Source organism: Suncus etruscus, chromosome X (assembly GCF_024139225.1).
Source record: "Suncus etruscus isolate mSunEtr1 chromosome X, mSunEtr1.pri.cur, whole genome shotgun sequence".
In the NCBI taxonomy this organism is placed as follows: domain Eukaryota; kingdom Metazoa; phylum Chordata; class Mammalia; order Eulipotyphla; family Soricidae; genus Suncus; species Suncus etruscus.
In genome coordinates this window covers 52,855,264-52,873,876 of record NC_064868.1, presented here as the reverse complement: position 1 = coordinate 52,873,876, position 18,613 = coordinate 52,855,264, and the positions used below count along the sequence as shown (strand labels likewise).

The window sequence follows — 18,613 nt, the reverse complement described above, 5'->3', positions numbered from 1 at the left end:
AAAAAAGAAAGTAGTGAGAAGAGAGGAGAAAAGAGCAAGGGAATCCTAGTTTGCTTGAATGTGTTCGATGAGTAGGGCCTGTAGTATAAGTCTGTAGGTTACAGTTGCTGCTTCGGTGGTCTGACTGGTCACGTGCTTCAAATCCTAAAAGAAGGTATAACCTAGAGATAAAGTGTATGTTAAAGAGTTTTATCGGGCAGTGCGAGATCTGGCGCTGCTGAGGAGAGGAGTGTCATCGACAGTGGCCGCGCCATGGTAGCTCAACAGAAGAACCTTGAAGGCTACGTGGGATTTGCAAATCTCCCAAATCAAGTATACAGAAAATCAGTGAAGAGATTATTTGAATTTACTATCATGGTTGTGGGTGAATCTGGACTGGGGAAATCAACATTAATCAACTCATTATTCCTCACAGATTTGTATTATCCAGAATATCCGGGTCCTTCTCATAGGATAAAAAAGACTGTACAGGTGGAACAGTCCAAAGTTTTGATAAAAGAAGGTGGTGTTCAGCTGCTACTCACAATAGTTGATACACCAGGATTTGGAGATGCCGTGGACAATAGTAATTGCTGGCAGCCTGTAATTGACTACATTGACAGTAAATTTGAGGACTACTTAAATGCAGAATCTCGAGTGAACAGACGTCAGATGCCTGATAGCAGGGTGCAGTGTTGTTTATACTTCATCGCTCCTTCAGGACATGGACTTTGGATACTGAATTTATGAAGCATTTGCATGAAAAAGTGAATATCATCCCACTTATTGCCAAAGCAGATACACTCACACCAGAGAAATGCCAACAGTTTAAAAAACAGATAATGAAAGAAATCCAAGAACATATAATTAAAATATATGAATTTCCAGAAACAGATGAAGAAGAAAATAAGCTTGTTAAAAAGATAAAGGACCGTTTACCTCTTGCTGTGGTTGGTAGTAATACTATCATTGAAGTTAATGGCAAAAGGGTCAGTTGAAAATGGTGAGAACTGTGATTTTACAATTCTAAGAAATATGTTGATAAGAACACACATGCAGGACTTAAAAGATGTTACTAATAATATACACCATGAAAACTATAGAAGCAGAAAACTGGCAGCTGTGACTTACAATGGAGTTGATAATAATAAGAATAAAGGGCAGCTTACCAAGAGTCCTCTTGCACAAATGGAAGAAAAAAGAAGGGAACATGTGGCTAAGATGAAAAAGATGGAGATGGAGATGGAACAGGTGTTTGAGATGAAAGTAAAAGAAAAAGTTCAAAAACTGAAGGACTCTGAAGCTGAGCTCCAACGGTGCCACAAGCAAATGAAAAAGAATTTGGAAGCACAGCACAAAGAATTAGAAGAAAAACGTCGCCAGTTTGAAGATGAGAAAGTAAACTGGGAAGCTCAACAATGAATTTTAGAACAACAGAACTCTTCAAGAACCTTGGAAAAGAACAAGAAGAAAGGGAAGATCTTTTAAGCCCTCTGTTGACCACCAGTTATGTATTAGTTGCCAATATGCCAGCTTGGACATCAGTGTTTGTTGGATCCGTTGACCAATTTGCACCAGTTTTATCCATAATGATGGATTTAACAGCATAACAAAAACCTTATTTTTTTGTTGTTCTTTTTGTTTGTTTGTTTTTTTCGGGCCACACCCGTTAGATGCTCAGGGGTTACTCCTGGCTATGAGCTCAGAAATTGCCCCTGGCTTGGGGGGACCATATGGGACGCCGGGGATAGAACCGTGGTCCTTTCCTTGGCTAGCGCTTGCAAGGCAGACACCTTACCTCTAGCGCCACCTCGCCGGCCCCTTTTTTGTTGTTCTTGATGGAAATTAAAATGCCTTGAATTGTTTAGGGTATTGTGTACTTAGAAACTAACAGCTCTAAGTACCTTTCCTACATTTTTTTTAACATGTCTTCAATTTAATGCAAGAAACATTTACTGTTGTACAATAATGTTCTGGTGGTTTGATTGTTTACAGGATATTACAAAATTAAAGGACTCTGAAAGGTTTTTATTGAGGATAAATTGCCATATTATGATGCAAATTATGCTTCTCTATGATAATTATAATACAAAGGTTCCATTCAATGCAGCGTATACAATAATGTAATTTAGTCTAACACAGTTGACTCTATTTTTGAGACTTCCATTGTTTAAATGTACACATGGAAAAAAAACCTATATGCTAACAATGCACCTAGAGGTTTTCTATAACAACTTTTTGTTGTTGTTTGTTTTGGATTCTTTAAATATATATTATTCTCATTTTAGTGCCCTCTGTAGCCAGAATTTTATTATTGCTTCATTTTTGTAATAACATTTTATTTAGGTATTTTCCATATATTGGCCCTGCTAAAATAGATATACCATCATTCATATCGTAGGAACCAACAAGGAAACTTTCCTTTAATTCCCTTTTTTCACTTTATGGTAAGTAGCAGGGGGGGGGCAATGCATTTATAGATTCTTTCTAGGCAAATTGTGAAGCTAGTGACCAACCTGTTTCTACCTATGTGCAGTGTCTTTATTTTACTAGAAATGGGACTCATGGCCTCTTACAAAGAACAAAAAGTCACCATCCTGCATTTAGTTCTATTCATATATACATTTCTGTATTTTTGTTTGTATTGTGAAAATTCGCATAATAAACAATGTTGTGATGTAAAAGGAAACAAAAAAAAGTTTTCTTAGGACATTCTCGTAGTGCAAGCTGGGTATGTTATCTCGTGTGATTGAGCCCCAAGATGCTATCTTATTTTGTCTGCCCTTTGTATCCAAGAACACCTGTGGACAGAAAAGCTAAGAGGTTATTTTAAATATAGTAAGATTAAAGCATTAAAACATATTGTTATGAGATGTTTCCATTGGAGTCAGTGATTTCCTATGGAATTCTTTACCTGTGATCCTGTAATAATCCCCTAAGGGATTATTATGGGCCTTTGTAGTAGAAGGCTGATTACATACCTGTTCTCTCTATGCTGCTGTTTCTGCTGTTGCTGGTTTCTTTGTGGTATAATGTGTAGTCAAGAGTAGTTTTGTTCCTCTTTCATGTGTTTTGGGTATTGCTCCCGAATATATGTTGACTATTACAGTGTTTGCAGTTTCTACCCTCTTAAATCCTGTAATTTGATTGTTGAGTATTAGTTGTATATAAGGTGTATGTTCTAGGTGCTTCAGAATAGTACTATCATTCTGTGTTTATCTTTCATCTTCTGACTTCGTTTAACATAATATGTTCTAGGTCCATCCACGTTGCTGCAAAGTCTGTGATTGAATCATTTCTGACTGCCATATAGTATTCCATTGTGTATAGATACCACATCTTAATGATCCATTCATCTGTTGTTGAACATCGAGGTTGGTTCCAAGACTTGGCTATTATACTGAGTGCTGCGATAAATAGTGGGGTGCACATGTACTTTGGAATGAATGTCCTTCCAACTTGGGGGTAGATACCTAGGAGAGCAATTGCTGGGTCAAATGGCAGCTCAATTCTGAGTTCTTTGAGCACTCTTCAGACTGTTCTCCATAGGTGTTGGACTATGGGGCATTCCCACCAGCAGTGGATGAGAGTGCCTTTCCTACCGCATCCCCGCCAACAGAGATTGTTCCCATTATTTTTGATGTGAGCCATTCTCACTGGTACCTTGTTGGTACCTTGTTGTGTATTGATTTGGATCTCCTTGATAATGAGTGAAGGTGAGCATGTTTATATGTTTTTGTTGGCCTTTCTTCTGTCTTCTTCAGCGAAGTGTCTATTCATTTAATCTCCTTATTTTTATGGCTTTATTTGGTTTTGGGGGGCTCAGTTTTATGAGTGCTTTGTATGTGCTAGATATCTGATGTGTTGAGTGTAAAGATTTTTTTCCCATTCTGTTAACTGTCTTCTTGTGCTAAGTAGGGTTTCTTTGGCCATGCAGAAGCTTTTTAGTTTGATGTAGTTCCATTTGTTTATGCTTGATGCTAAAGTTCTTGCCATTGGTGCTCCATCCTCGAAGACCTTTTTGATATATAGGACTTCGAGTGTTTTGCCTATTTTATTCTCAATAATCTTTATAGATCCGGGTCTGATTTCAAGGTCTTTGATCCATTTTGATTTGACTTTTGTATAAGGCGTGATATATGGGTCATTTTTTACTTTTGAATTGTGGTTTTTCAGTTGTATCAACACCATTTGTCGAATAGACATTCTTTGTTCCATTTCAAGTTCTTGCCTCTTTTGTCAAATATTAGGTGGCTGTATATCTGGGGGTTTATGTCTGGGAATTCTGTTCTAACCCACTGGTCTGAGGTCATGTCTTTGTTCCAGTACCATACTGTTTTGATCACTATGGCTTTATAGTATAGTTTTAGGTTAGGTAAGGAGATGCCACCCAGCTTCTTGTTTTTCAGTATGTGTTTGGCTATCCTGGGTCTTTTATGTTTCCAGATGAATTTTGCGATTGATTGTTCTAATTCTTTAAGGAATGATGTCTGGGGGCCGGCGAGGTGGCGCTAGAGGTACTGCCTTGCAAGCACTAGCCAAAGAAAGATCGCAACTGTGGTTCAATCCCCCGACATCCGGTATGGTCCCCCCAAGCCAGGGGCAATTTCTGAGTGCTTAGCCAGGAGTAACCCCTGAGCATCAAACAGGCGTGGCCCGAAAAAACAAAACAAAAAAAAAGAATGATGTCTGAATTTGGATAGGGATTGCATTAAATCTATATAGTAGTTTGGGTAGGATACTCATTTGGCTATGTTAATTGTACCTAACCATGAGCATGGCATTTTCTTCCATTTCTCTAGATCCTCTTCAATTTCTTTCTGAAGTGTTTTGAAGTTTCCCTGGTATAGGTCCTTCACTTCCCTTGTAAAGTTGATTCCTAGGTACCTGATATTTTTTTGATATTATTTTGAATGGAATTGTATTTTTAATCTCTCTCTCCTCGACTTTGTTATTTGTATATAGAAACGCTACTGTCTTTAGTATATTGACTTTGTATCCAGCAACTTTGCTGTATTGGTTAATTGTTTCAAGGAGTTTTACTGTGGACTCTTTAGGGTTTTCAACGTATATCATCATATCGTCTGCAAAAAGAGATAGTTTGAGTTCCTCTTTCCCAATTTGGATTCCTTTGATTCCCTTCTCTTGTCGGATTGCTATTGCTAGGACTTCTAAGGTTATATTTTTTAAGAGTGGAGAGAGTGGACAGCCTTGCCTAGTTCCTGACCTTAGTGGAAATGCTTCTAGTTTTTCACCATTAAGGATAATGTTGGCTGTGGGCTTTTCATAGATAGCTGTAACTATCTTGAGGAAGGTTCCTTCTAACCTTATTTTGATGAGTGTCTTCAACATGAAAGGGTGTTGGATTTTGTCAAAAGCCTTCTCTGCATCGATTGATATGATCATGTGGTTTTCGTCTTTCTTGTTGTTTATGTGATGTATAATGTTGATTGATTTGCGTATGTTAAACCAATCTTGCATTCCTTGTATAAAACCCACTTGGTCATGATGTATGATCTTTTTGATGAAGTACTGGATTCAGTTTGCTAAGATTTTTTTTTAGTATCTTTGCATATATGTAGATTAGTGAGATTTGTCTGTAGTTTTCTTTCTTTGTGGTGTCTTTGCCATCTTTTGGAATGTGATTTTAGCCTCACAAAAGGAGTTGGGGAGGATTCCTGTTTTTTCAATGATTTGGAAGAGCCTATGGAAAAGTGGTAGTAAGTCTTCTTGGAATGTTTGATAGAATTCACCTGTAAATCCATCTGGGCCTGGACTTTTTTTCTTAGGGAGTTTCTTTTTTTTTGTGGTTTTTGGGTCACACCCGGCAGTGCTCAGGGGATACTCCTGGCTCCATGCTCAGAAATTGCTCCTGGCAGGCACAGGGGACCATATGGGATGCCGGGATTTGAACCGATGACCTTCTGCATGAAAGGCAAACACCTTACCTCCATGCTATCTCTCCGGCCCCTTAGGGAGTTTCTTAACTACATCTTCAATTTCCTCTGAGGTGATTGGTCTGCTTAGGCTTTCTAGACCTTCCTTTTCAAGTCTTGGAAGATGGTATTTTTCCAGGAATCTGTCTATTTCTACTGGGTTATCTAGCCTAACTGAGTATAGTTGTTCATAATAGGATCTCATGATATGTTGCATTTCTTGGGGTTCTGTTGTAATCTCTCCCCTTCCATTTGTGATCCTACTGATTTGGGTGTTTTCCCTCTTTTTTGGTGAGTTTTGCCAGTAGATTGTCTATCTTGTTTATTTTTTCGAAAAACCAACTCCTGATCTCATTGATTTTTTGTATTGTTTTCTTAGTTTCTATGTTGTTTATTTTTGCTCTGTTTTTTATTATTTGTTGCCTTCTGGTTGTGTTTGAATTCCTCTACTGCTGTTGTTCCAATTCCTTGAGGTGATCCTTTAAACTGTTGATTTTGTCATTTTCCTGTTTCTTGACATAGGCCTGTATTGCTATGAGTTTTTCCCTATTTACTGCTTTTGCTGTGTCCCAAAAATTTTGACAAGTTGTCTCTTCATTATCACTTGTCTCAAGTAATCATTTTATTTCTTCCTTGAGTTGCTCTTTGATCCAGCTGTTGTTGAGCAGCATGTTGTTTAATCTCCAGGTATTAGTTTTTCTCCATTGCTTCTTCTTGAAGTTAATTTTGACCTCTGTTGCATAGTGATTTGATAGGGTGCTTCTAATGATCCTTGCATTTGTGGTCTTATATAGGTTGGCTTTGTATCCTAAGACATGGTCTATTCTAAAGAAGGTTGCATGTGGGTTTGAGAAGAATGTGTATTCTTCTTTCTGGGGATGGAGTGTCCTATATAAGCCTATTAGTCCTAGATCTTTTAATTTTTTATTTAAAGCTCTTATTTCTTTGCTATTTTTCTGTTTGGTGGATCTGTCCTGTGGTGATAGTGGAGTATTGAGGTCTCCTACTATTATCACATTTTCCTTCATGTATTTCTCCAGGTTTGCGAGCAGTTGCCTCACATATTTTGCTGACTCTACATTAGGTGCATAGATATTGACCAGTGTTAGTACTTCTTGATCTAATATTCCCCTGATGAGTAAGTAGTGACCCTCTTTGTCTCTGATCACTTTCTTGAGGTTGAATGCAATTTGGTCTGATATAAGAAAGGCTGTCCCTGCTCTTTTTTGTTTTCCATTGGCCTTTTATTCTAAGTCTATGCTTATCTTGTAGTTGTAGATATGTTTCTTGCAGACAGCAGAAGTCAGGTTTATTTTTTCTAATCCAGTTATCTACTATGTGTCTTTTAATGGGAGAGTTTAGTCCGTTAATATTTAGGGAGATTATTGACAGAGATGACTGTTGTGCAGTTGTGTTGGGTAGGGTGTTTGTTATTACTATTGGGGGTTTGGATTGTATAATTCATTTCTGAGTAGGTCATTTAGGATTGGCTTTGTTTGCACAAATAATTCAAGTTCTTTTTTGTTTGAGAATGTTTTAGTCTGCCCTCCCATATGAACAATAGTTTTGCTGGGTATTGGACCCAAGGTTGGAAATTTCTTTCATTCAGGTATTTAAATATGTCATTTCACTGTCTTCTTGCTTGAATTATTTCAAATGGGAGATCTGGTTTATTCTTATGTCCCTTTCTTTGTACTTTAGGTTTATTTCTCCCTTATTGCTTTATGGAGTTCATCTTTCTCTTCGTTTATTTTTGCCATTTGAATTACTATATGTCTTGGTGTTGGTTTATTAGGGTCTATTTTATTAGGGACTCTCTTCACTTCCTGGATTTGCACTGAAGTTTTTTTCCAGAGGGTGGGGAAGTTCTCTGCTATTATTTCTCTGGCTATTTGTTCTTCCCTTTCCCTATTTCCTCCCCTTCTGGTATACCCACAATTCCCAGATTATTTCTTTTGTCCTTGTTCATTAGATACTGGACTTTTCCTTCCAGTGCTTTGCCATTTATTTCTTTGTTGGTTTTTTTGGTCATTTTTTGTTTGCAGTTTTCCTTTGAGTTCTTCAATATGCTTCTCCAACTGTGTGTTTTTGCTCATAAGGCTTGTTACATTGTCTTTTAATTCCTTCAATTCCTTTTGTATGCAATCTCTCATGTTCTTTAACATCTCTTCTTTAATTTGGCTGATTTGTTCATCCATAGATTTTTTATACTCGGTGACTAATGTTTCTTTCAATTTCTTTATCAATTCTTGCATTTCCTTCCCCATGGCTTTTTTTAGGTCTCCTTCCCATGGATCTGTGCATTTTGGTGGACTTGGAAACTTGAAATGGTTTGTCTCCGTATCTCCAGATTTTACAGTTCTCCTTGATTTACCCATATTTCTTGGCATTTATTGGTGTGGCTTGGAGTGCAGTGTCTTCCAAATTCAGCCTGTTTTGGCCCCCCTGTGGTTTTGGTATGGGTCCCCTTCCTGAGCGTGGTTCTAGAGGGGGTCTGTTGGGTGAGCTCGCTGAGGTATGGCTCCTCCTGTGCTCTCTATGTGGCCTGATCCTTTGCTTTTCCCTTTTGTTGCCAGCTAGTGTAGTTCCTCTCCTGGCCACAATGGTGGAGAGCGCTGTTGACCCTGGCTCCTTCGCGCCCCCCCCCCACCTGGAAGTCAGCCCTGCCACTTCTTTCAGTGGTTCTGGTCAATTCCCTTCTTATTCCTGCCAGCCAGTGCATTTCCGCTCCTGGCCACAATGGTTCAGGTTGCTGTTGAGCCTAGCTCTCTGTCCTCCCTCCCCTATCTGGAAGTCAATGGAGCTCCGCCCCCTCCGAGCCTCAGCCGAAGAAACTCTCTCAGCCAAAGCCACCTTGTAGCGCCCTCAGCCCTTGGGGAGTCTCAGGTCCACTCCAGGGCTCAGGGGGTAGGCTTCTGTAGGTTAGCCAAAGGTCCAGTGGCAGGCCCAAGCTCACTCAGTCTATTGGTCCTAGCCTGTCCCAGTGGTGCAGAGTGGGTTAGGAGCAGGGTTCTCCTCATCTTGTCTGCACTCTGCTCGTGCTGGGGGTTTCAGGGGAGGGGCGCATGGTGTGGTGGTGAAGTGCCTGTCTCAGGCACTCATGTGGAGAGTGGGAAAGTGCTGGGGAAATGCACTCACCTTGTGTGCTCTCCGCTTGGGCTTGGGGTCCCTGGGGAGGGACACATGGTGTGGCGGCAAGGTGCCTGTCTCAGGCACCCACGTGGAAAGTGGGGAAGTGGTGGAGAAACGCACTCACCCTGTGTGCTCTCCACTCGGGCTTGGGGTCCCTGGGGAGGGGGCTCAGGGTGTGGCGGCGATGTGCCTGTCTCGGGCACCCACGTGGAGAGTGGGAAAGTGCCAGGAAAATGCACTCACCTCATGTGCTCTCCGCTTGGGCTTCAATTCTATTTTAAATTCTAAATTCTATTCTGAAATACTAAATTCTATTCTAAAATTCTAAATATCTAAAATCCTAAAATTTGTTATAAAATTCTAAATATTATTCTAAAATCCTAAATTCTAAATTCTAAAATACTAAATTCTATTTTAAAATTATAATCCATTCTAAAATTCTAAATTCTGTTTTGAAATTCTAAATTCTATTCTAAAATCCTAAATTATAAATTCTAATTTCTATTCAAAATGCTAAATTCTAATCTAAAATCCTAACTTCTAATTTCTAAAATTCTAGATTCTATTTAAAAGTTTTAAATTATATTTAAAAATCTAAATTCTATTCTAAAATTCTAAAGGGATTTTTGATCCCTGTGGGAGACTGCTGAGGAAAACCCTAGCAAAATTAATCCCATCAATGTTCTCTGGCCAATTAGGAGGTCCCAGACCACAAGGCTGTAGCATCTCATGCCTGGTACCTTTCAAAACCTCTGCATTCCTCCATTTTTAAGGCATCTTCTTGCCCAAGAACACCACTGAGATATGCAGTAAAAGCCACACTACAAGCATGCCAATGGCGAAACAACACAGAACAAAATCATGCATAGAGAGTGAAGACAGCAGGCCTGTTGACACAGAAAGTACCTATCACAAAGTTAAAATCTCCAACAAGGAGATTAAGGTAGCAATATGGAGGATGCTCATAAAACTGAAAAGAAGAGATCAAGAATAAGAGAACACAAAGAAAGAAATTAAAAAATTCCATACTGAAATGATAGGACTGAACAAATCAGTAGATAAATGATAGGACTGCACAACTCAATAGATAAAATTAAAAACTCAATGGAAAGCATTAAAATTTCTAAAATTCTAAATTTTATTCTTAAATTCTAAATTCAAAAATTTTTAATTTCTAAAATTCTCATCACAAAAATTCTGTTCTAATCTAAAATTCTAAATTCTTTTCTAAAATACTAAATTCTAAATTCCATTCTAAAACTATATATTATATTTTAAAATAATAAATTCTGAATTCTAAAATACTAAATTCTTTCCTAAAATTCTACATTATATTATTAAATTCTTAATTACAAAATTTCTAAATTCTATTAGAAAAATTTTAAATTCTAATTTTTTTTGTTTTTTCAGGACACACCCGTTTGATGCTCAGGGGTTACTTCTGGCTAAGCAGTCAGAAATTGCTCCTGGCTTGGGGGGACCATGTGGGACACTGGGGGAATCAAACAGCGGTCCTTCCTTGGCTAGCACTTGCAAGGCAGACACCTTACCTCTAGCACCACCTCGCCAGCCCCTTAAATTCTAAATTTCTAAAGGGACTCTTGATTCCTGTGAGAGATTGCTGAGGAAGACCCCAACAAAATTAATCCTATCAAGTTAATCCCATCAATGTTCACTAAGTAGGAGGTTTCAGTCTACAAAGCTGTACCATCTCCTGCCTGTTACGTTTAAAAGCCTCTGCATTGCTCCATTTCTATCACATATATTTGCACATGAATTCCACCAAAAAAAAGATCAAGATGAAGAGAACACAAAGAAAGTAATCAGAAAACACTAACTGAAATGATTCTATTCTACATCTAAATCCTATTCTGAAATTTTAAATTTTATTCTAACATTCTAAATTCTAAAATTCTAAAGGGATTTTTGACCCCTGCAGGAGATGTTCGCTGGCCAAGTAGGAGGTCTCAGCACAAAAGACTGGACCATCTCCTGCATGGTGCCTTTTAAAGCCTCTGCATCCCTCCATTTTTAATGCATCTTCTTGCCCATAAACCCCATCACTACATGCACATCAACGGGGAAACATCTCAGGACTAAAACATGCATAAAGAAGAAAAATGTCAAGTCTGTTGATCCAGAAATGACTGAACAAATTTGTTAGACTCTCCAACAAAGAGTTTAAAGTAGTAATATGGAGGATACTCTTTGAAATCAAAAAAGAAAGATATTAAGAATAAGAGAACTCAAAGAAATGAGAAAACTCTATACTAAAATGATAGGATTGAACAAATCAGTAATTGACATAAAAATCAATGGAAAGGCTTCTAATATCTAAAATTCTAAACACTTTACTAAAATCAAAATTCTAAATTTATAAATTTCTAAAACACTCAATTTACAAAGCTATATTTTAACCTGAAAATCTAAATTCTATGGTAAAATACTAAATTTTAAATTATAAATTTCTAAATTCTATTATAAAATTCTAAAATCTAAAATACTAAATTCTATTATACAACTCTAAATTTCTTTCTAAAACTCTAAATTCAATTTAAAAGTCTTAAATTATAGATTCTAAAATACTAAATTTTATTCTAAAATTCTACATTCTATTCTAAAATTCTAAATTTCTATATTCTATTCTAAAATTCTAAATTCAAATCTAAAATCCTAAATACTAAATTCTAAATTTATAGATTCTATTCTAAAATTCTAAATTCAAATCTAAAATCCTAAATACTAAATTCTAAATTTATAGATTCTATTCTAAAAGTTTAAATTCTATTCTAAAATTATAAATTCTAACTAAAATTATAAATTTTATTCTAAAATTCCAAATTCTATTCTAAAATTCTAAAATCTAATCTATAATACTAAATTCTAAAATACTAAATCCTATTATAAAATTCTAAATACTAAATCCTATTATAAAATTCTAAATTCCATTCTAAAATTCTAAATTCTTTTATGAAATTCTAAATTCTATTATAAAATCCTAAATTCTATTTTAAAATTCTACATTTCAAAAATTCTAAATTCAATTTTAAAATTATAAGTTTTGAAAAATCTAAATTCTATTCTAAAATTCTAAATTCTATTAGAAAATTCTACATTCTAATCTAAAATCCTAAATTCTAGATTGTATTCTAAAATTTTAAATACTATTCTACAATTTTAAATTCTATTCTGAAATTCTAAATTTTATTCTAACATACTAAATTCTAAAATTCTAAAGGGATTTTTGATCCCTTCAGGAGACTGCTGAAGAAGAACCCAGCAAAATTAATCCCATCAATGTTTGCTGGCCAAGTGAAGGTCCAAGCCCACAAGACTGGACCATCTTCTGCATGGTGCCTTTCAAAGCCTCTGTATCGCTCTATATTTAACGCATCTTCTTTCCCATGAACCTCACCACGACATGCTGTAAAAGACACACTACAAGCATGTCAATTTGGAAACAACACAGGAAAAAGCATGCATAAAGAATGAAGATAGCAAGTCTGTTTATCCAAGGCCAGAGGAATTTGCTCCTGCTCTGTGATTAACAGTTGTGAGAGACTGTGTGTGTCGCCTATGCATGCTTTTCTACTGTTCTGTTTTCTAAATGTCTTCTGAAAGCGCTCAGCAAAATTGCTCTCTTAGAGTTGCCCAGGCCAAAAGCCAAGGAGGACGAAGTCCCTGAGTGAAAACTGGCTATCAGCGGTAACTGGCAGAAAGGCAGACCCTCTGTCTGTGATGTCAGGCCAGAGGAATCTGCTCCTGCTGTGTGATTACCAATTGTAAGACTGTGCGTGTCACCAGTTTGTGTTTCTCTACAGTTCTGTCTCCTGAACCTCTCCAGTGTGGGCCAAGAATGACCCATCAAAATTGCACTCCTAGAGTTTCCCAGGCCAAAAGCCAAGAGGACTGATTCCCTGAGTGAAAACTGGCTATCAGCAGTAACTTGCAAAAAGGCAGACCTGCTGTCTATGACGTCAGGGCAGAGGAATCTGCCCCTGCTCTGAGATTACCAATGGGAGAAACTGTGCCTGTTGCCTGTGCATGTTTCTCTATTGTTCTGTCTCATGAACCTCTCCTGAGTGGGCAATGAAGGGCCCAGAAAAATCGCTCTCCTAGAGGCTCCAGAAGTGCGCTCTGTGGCCATGCACTCTTTCTAAATTACGAACCCCACCACAAAACACAGAAGAAATCACACTACAAGTGTGACAATGGAGAAACATTTCAGGCAAACACTATAAACAGAGAATGAAGATGATATCTTTGATGACTGAAAATAACACCAACCAGCTGATTAACCTCTCAGATAAGGAGTTTAGAATAAAATTATGGAGGATCCTCATGGAAATCAAAGAAACATAACTCTAGCTGAACAGAAAAAAAAGACAAAAATTTAAAAACTCCAAACTGAAATAACGGATAAAAAACATGTTTGTTAGGGCCGGGTAGTGGCGCTAGAGGTAAGGTGCCTGCCTTCCTGCACTAGCCTTGGACGGACTGCGGTTCAATTCCCCAGCGACCCATATGGTCCCCCAAGCCAGGAGCAACTTCTGAGTGCATAGCCAGGAGTAACCCCTGAGCGTTACTGGGTGTGGCCCAAAAAACTAAAAAAAAAATGTTTGCTCAACTGAAAAACTCAAACTACAGCCTCTCCAACAGAGTAACAGCAGCTGAGGGCAGAATCAGTGAACTGGAAGATCAAATGCAGAACAACTGCATACATCAGAAAAGATTAGGAAAAAACCTTAAGGCAAACAATAGAAAAGTACTCAAGGGATGTGAACAGATGAAAATAGAAGTATTTGATAAACTCAACAGAAACAACATAAGAATCATTGGAGTCCCAGAGGCCCTGGAAGGAGATCCCCAGGAAGAATCAACTGTCAAAGACATCATTACAGAGTAATTTCCAGAGCTAAAAACTGCATGTAATCAAACTCTGAATTATCGAAGAGTACCAGCTAGAAGAGACCAGAAGAAAAACACCCCAAGACACATCCCAGTTATAATGATGGATCCCATAGATAGAGATAAAATACTGAAAGCAGCAATATCAAAAAGGAAAATTACATTCAAAAGAGCACCCTTAAGGCAGCAGGCATGCCACAAGAAACTCTCAAGGCCAGAAGACAGTGGTGGAATATGTAAAAAGACTGAATGAAATGGAGGCTTCACCTAGAATACTGCACCCAGCTTCATTCACGTTCAGGTTTGAAGGAAGAATACGTAGCTTCAAGGATAAGCAACAGCTCAGAAATTTTACAGATGCATAACCAGACTTAAAGGCAATATTGAAAGGTCTATTTTAAGACAAGACAGACCAACAACATGCCAAACTTATACACAATGATGACACTAAGTCCTATGGCAATCATATCCATCAATGTCAAAGGACTATTGCACCAGTTAAGAGACACAGAGTGGCAAAATGGATCAATAAGATGAACTCAACTTTCCGCTGCCTACAAGAAATACACCTGAATAGTAAGAACATAGATTCAAAATCAAAGGCTGGAGGAAAATTATCCAAGCAAACAATACCCTTTCAAAGCTCGGGTGGCCATATTAATATCAGATGACACAAATTTTAGACTCAGAAAACTTGTAAAAGACAAATATGGACATTTTGTACTAATCAAGTTATATGTACAAAATCACAAAATATTTCATACAAAATATGTATGAAATCACTCTCCTAAACATATATGCACCCAATGAGGGACCAGAAAAGTATTTAATATAATTGTTGAGAAATCTAAAAGAGGACATCAATAATAATACAATACTTGTGGGAGATCTCAACATGACCCTGTAAAGATTTGATAGGACATCCAGCCGAAATCCAACAAAATATACTAGCCCTGAAAAGAGAAATGGAAAAAAGAGGCCGAGTAGATATATAGAAAACACTCCATCCCCAGAATCCTGGATATACATTTTTCTCCAATGTACATGGTTCATTCTCCAGGATAGACCACATGCAGGCACATAAAATATACCTCCATAAAATAAAGAGGATAAAAATTGTGTAGGTTACCTTTGCTGACCACAAGGCCCTGAAATTAGATGTGAACTACAGAGGAATACAGAAGAAGAATGTTAACAACCGGGAATTAAACAGCCTGATATTGAACAACCAGTGGGTGTGTGGTGATCATATCAATAGACACATATAAATCATTTGATAAGGTCCAACATTCATTCTTGATAAAAAATCTCAGCAAGATGGGAGTGAAAGGAACTTTTCTCAATACAGTAAAGGCCATCTCCCACAAGCCAATGGTAAATGTCATCCTCAAAGGAGAAAAAAATGCGTTTTTTCTAAATTCTGGTACAAAAGAGGGCTGTCCTTTCTCACCACTACTATTCAACATAGTACTGGAAGTACTTGCTATAGAAATTGGGCAAGAAATAGATAAAAAGGGAATCCAGTTAGAAAAGGAAGAAGTCAAGCTCTCACTGTTTGCAGATTACATGATACTCTACTTAGAAAACCCTAAAGACTCCTCCAAAAAGCTTCTAGAAACAATAAATTCGTATAGCAAGGTGGCAGGCTACAAAATTAACACAGAAATCAATGGCCCTTTTATACAATAACAATAGGGAAGAAATGGACATCAAGAAAACAACCTCATTCACATTGCTGTCACACAAACTCAAATATGTTGGAGTCAACTGGATTAAAGATGTGAAGGACCTATACAAAGAAAACTATAAAACACTGCTTCATAAAATAAGAGGAGACACTTGGAAATGAAAACACATACCCTGCTCATGGATTGGCAGGATGAATATCATAAAATGGCAATATTCCCCAAAGCATTGTACAGATTTAATGCAATTTCTCTAAAGATACCCATGTTATTCTTCAAAGAAGTGAATCTAACACTCCTAAAATGCATTTGGAGCAATAAACACCCTCGAATAGCTAAAGCACTCCTTTGGGAAAGAAATATGGGAGGCATCACTTTCCCCAACTTTAAACTGTATTACAAAGCAACATTTATCAAAACAGCATGGTATTGGAATAGAGACCCTCATATCAGTGAAATAGGCTGAAGTAATCAGAGAATGTTCCCCAGACATTCAATCACCCAATTTTTGATCAAGGAACAAGAAATCCTAAATGGAGCAGGGAAAGCCTCTTCAACAAGTGGTGTTGCACAACTAGTTAGCCACTTACAAAAAGCAAACTCGGAATCCCAGCTAACATCATGTACGAAGGTAAAATCCAAATGGATTAGAGACTGTAATATCAGACCTGAAAACATAAGGTATATAGAACAACATGTAGCTAAAATACTCCATGACATTGAGACTAAAGCATTTTCAAGGAGGAAATGACACTCTCCAAACAGTGGAAGCAGAGATAAACAGATGGGAATATATTAAGCTGAGAAGCATTTGCACCTCAAAGAAAACAGTGTCCAGGATACAAGGCCACTCAGTGAGTGGGAGAAACTATTCACCCAATACCCATCAGATAAGAAACTAATATCTAAAATATACAAGCACTGACAGAACTTTACAAGAAAAAAACATCTACCCCCATTAAAAATGGGGAGAAAAAATGAACAGATACTCTGATAAAGAAGAAATAGAAATGGCCAAAATCCACATAAAATGCCCCACATCACTAATCACCAGGGAGATGCAAATCAAAACAACTATGAGGTTTTATATCACAGCACAGAGATGGGTGCACATTACAAAGAATGAGAACAAGCAGTGCTGGCGGGGATGTGGAGATAAAGGAACTCTTCCTATTCACTGTTGGTGGGAATGCCGTCTAGTCCATCCTTTATGGAAAGAGAGGTGGAGATTCCTCCAAAACCTGGAAATTGAGGTCCCATATGATCCAGCTATCCCACATCCTGGGATATAACCTAGGAACACAAAAATACAATACAAAAATCCCTTCCTCACACCTATATTTATTGCAGCCCTATTTACAATAGCCAGAAGCTGGAAACAACCAAGTTGCCCTTCAACAGATGAATGGCTAAAGAAACTATGGTACATATACACAGTGGAATATTATGCAGATGTCAGTAAAGATGAAATCAAGAAAATTTTTTATATATGGATATACATGGAATCTATTATGCTGAGTGAAATATGTCAGAGGGAAAGAGATAGACTCAGAATAGTCTCACTCATCTATGGGTTTTAAGAAAAATAAAAATATTTTTGCAATAATTCTCAGAGACAAAGAGAGAAGGGCTGGAAGGTCTAGCTCACGACATGAAGCTTACCACAAAGAGTAGTTAGTGCAGTTAGAGAAATAACTACACTGAGAACTATCATAACAATGTGAATGAATGAGGGAGGTGAAAAGCATGTCTGGAATACAGGTGGGGGTGGGGTGGGGAGGAGGGAGATTTGGGACATTGGTGGTGACAATGTTGCACCAGTAAAGGGGGTGTTTTTTTTCTTTTTTTTTTGTTTTTTTTTGGGGGGGGCCATACCCATTTGATGCTCAGGGGCTACTCCTGGCTAAGCACTCAGACATCGCCCCTGTCTTGGGGAGACCATATGGGAAGCTGGGGGATCAAATCACGGTTGCGATCTTTCCTTGGCTAGCGCTTGCAAGGTAGACACCTTACCTCTAGTACCACCTTCCTGGGCCCGAAGGGGGTGTTCTTTACATGACTGAAACCCTACTAATATCATATTTGTGATCAAGGTGTTCAAATATTTTAATAAAAAGAAAACTCAAAGGAAAAAAATTCTGTTACCCAGAAATTACCGACCACAATGTCTCCAACAAAGAACTAAAGTAGTAATATGGAGGATACTCTTAGAACTCAAAGAAGAGATCAAGAATAAGAGAACAGAGCCCGGAGAGATAGCACAGCGGTGTTTGCCTTGCAAGCAGCTGATCCAGGGCCTAAGGTGGTTGGTTTGAATCCCGGTGTCCTATATGGTCCCCTGTACCTGCCAGGAGCTATTTCTGAGCAGACAGCCAGGAGTAACCCCTGAGCACCACCGGGTGTGGCCCAAAAACCAAAATAAATAAATAAATAAATAAATAAGAGAAAAAAAAAGAAAAAAAATCACTGAACTCCATACTGAAATGATAGGACTGAACAACTCAGTATTTAAAAACTCAATGGAAAGCCTTCAAATTTCTAAAATTCTATATACTATACTAAAATTAAAATTCTAAAATTTTGAATTTCTAAAATACTCAATTTCTAAAATTCTGTATTCTAACCTAAAACTCTAAATTCTAATGTGAAATACTAAATTCTAAACTCTAAAATTCTAAATTCTATAATACTAAATTCTATTATATAATTCTGAATTCAATTACAAAATTCTAAACATATTGTAATATAGTATATTATAAATTCTAAAATACTAAATTTTATTCTAAAATTCTACATTGTATTCTAAATTTCTTTTTTTAATTTTTTAATTTTTTATTTTTAATTATGAGTACAAAGATGCAAAGAAAGAGGACAAGGTAAAGTTACGGTGGAAGAATAATCACCCATAAACAGAATTCTCAGAAGAATTCCCCTTCTGATATCTTAACTTTGAACTTTCAGCCAAAGAACATT

General features: G+C 37.3%; 1 protein-coding gene across 1 annotated transcript; it reads left to right on the top strand.

The window, feature by feature from the left end:
- The first annotated feature begins 200 nt into the window (after nt 1-200).
- On the top strand, nt 201-1,610 carry LOC125999269 (septin-7-like). Its single transcript, XM_049767349.1, is given in 3 exon segments — nt 201-706; nt 709-970; nt 972-1,610. Coding segments are annotated over 3 exon segments (1,212 nt in total). The 5' UTR covers nt 201-252; the 3' UTR covers nt 1,468-1,610.
- The last annotated feature ends 17,003 nt before the right edge of the window (nt 1,611-18,613 follow it).